The sequence below is a fragment of the Nicotiana tomentosiformis genome, chromosome 4 (genome assembly GCF_000390325.3).
Source record: "Nicotiana tomentosiformis chromosome 4, ASM39032v3, whole genome shotgun sequence".
NCBI lineage: Eukaryota > Viridiplantae > Streptophyta > Magnoliopsida > Solanales > Solanaceae > Nicotiana > Nicotiana tomentosiformis.
In genome coordinates this window covers 81,406,399-81,408,091 of record NC_090815.1, presented here as the reverse complement: position 1 = coordinate 81,408,091, position 1,693 = coordinate 81,406,399, and the positions used below count along the sequence as shown (strand labels likewise).

At 40.8% G+C, this 1,693-nt stretch overlaps 1 protein-coding gene across 1 annotated transcript; it reads left to right on the top strand.

The window, feature by feature from the left end:
* The first annotated feature begins 239 nt into the window (after positions 1-239).
* Positions 240-863, top strand: LOC138910026 (uncharacterized). Its single transcript, XM_070201245.1, has one exon. It carries the CDS (start codon positions 240-242, stop codon positions 861-863), a length of 624 nt encoding a protein of 207 aa, XP_070057346.1.
* Positions 864-1,693: the final 830 nt, after the last annotated feature.

Below are 1,693 nucleotides of genomic sequence, written 5' to 3'. Positions count from 1 at the left end.
ATGCAAGAAGAAGAGATCCCGAACAATGTTATTCAACCTAATGAGGAAATAGGATTGATATTGATGATAGTGTGGAAGAGACTCAAGAGGAGGTGAACCTCTCTAGGGAACACATTATTGACATACCAGAGTCGGTAGTGCAAAAGGCGAAGGCACCATTGCCTAGGCCTCCACCTCCATACCCTCAAAGACTTGCCAAGAAGAATGGTGAGAATCAATTCAAGAACTTCATTCAAATGATGAAGAGTCTTTCAATCAATGTGCCATTGGTAGAAGCTTTGGAAAAAATGCCCGATTATGCAAAGTTTATGAAAGATCTTGTGACAAAGAAGCGGTCATTGAATTTTGAGACCATCAAAGTCACTCATCAAGTGAGTGCAATTGTTCATTCAGTGGCTTCTAAGTTGGAGGATCCCGGTGCTTTCACGATTATTTGTACAATTGGAAGTGCCAAGTTTGCCAAAGCTCTTTGTGATCTTGGGGCAAGTATAAATTTTATGCCCTATTTGGTTTTCAAGAGTTTGAGGATTGGACAACCAAGACCCACTTCGATGAGATTGCAAATGGCCGATCACACCATGAATGGGCCGTTGGGTGTGATTGAAGATGTTTTGGTCCAGGTTGATAAATTCATTCTTCAGGTGGATTTTGTCATTTTAGATTATGAGGTTGATTATGAAGTGACAATTATTCTTAGGAGACCTTTCCTTGCTACGGGTAAGGCTCTTTGTGATGTTGAAGCCGGAGAACTCACTTTCCGGGTTGGTGATGAAAAAGTGGTATTCCATGTGTGTAAGTCCATGCGGCAACCAAATAGCAGTGAGGTGTGTTCTTTTGTGAAAATAGCTAAAACTGTCTTCTAGACCAATGAAAAAGTGGTATTCCATTGTTTGTGCAATGCACCAACGACTTTTCAAAGGTGTATGATGGCTATTTTAATGGACATCGTGAAGGACTACCTTGAAGTTTTCATGGATGACTTCTCGGTGGTTAGGGATTCTTTTGATGATTGTCTTGCAAATTTGGACAAAGCGTTGGCTAGATGTGAAGAAAATAATTTGGTACTCAATTGGGAGAAATGTCATTTCATGGTTGAGGAAGGTATTGTACGTGGCCATAAAATCTCAAGGAATGAAATTGAAGTTGACAAGGCAAAGAATGAGGTGATCTTTAAGCTTCCACCCCCCTAACTTCGGTGAAGGGTGTGGGGAGTTTCTTAGGCCATGTGGGTTTTTACCGGTGCTTTATAAAAGATTAATCTAAAGTGGTGAACCCGTTGTGCAAGCTTCTTGAGAGGATTTCCAAGTTTAATTTCAATGATGATTGCTTGAGATTTTTTGAATTGTTGAAACTCAAGTTGACAACTACTCCCATCATCACCGCTCCAAATTGGAGTTTGCCTTTTGAACTCATATGTGATGCAAGTGACGTAGCAGTTGGGGCTGTTTTGGGACATCATATCAACAAGATTTTCTACACAGACCATGAATAGTGCCCAATTCAACTACACCGTTACTGAGAAAGAGCTCCTTGTTATTGTGTTTGCAATTGAGAAGTTCCGCCCGTACTTGATGGGTGCAAAGGTTATTGTCTACACGGACCATGCGACGCTTCCTTATCTTATCAGCAAAAAGGACTCCAAAGCTCAGTTGATGAGATGGGTGCTCTTGTTACAAGAATTTGATATTGACGT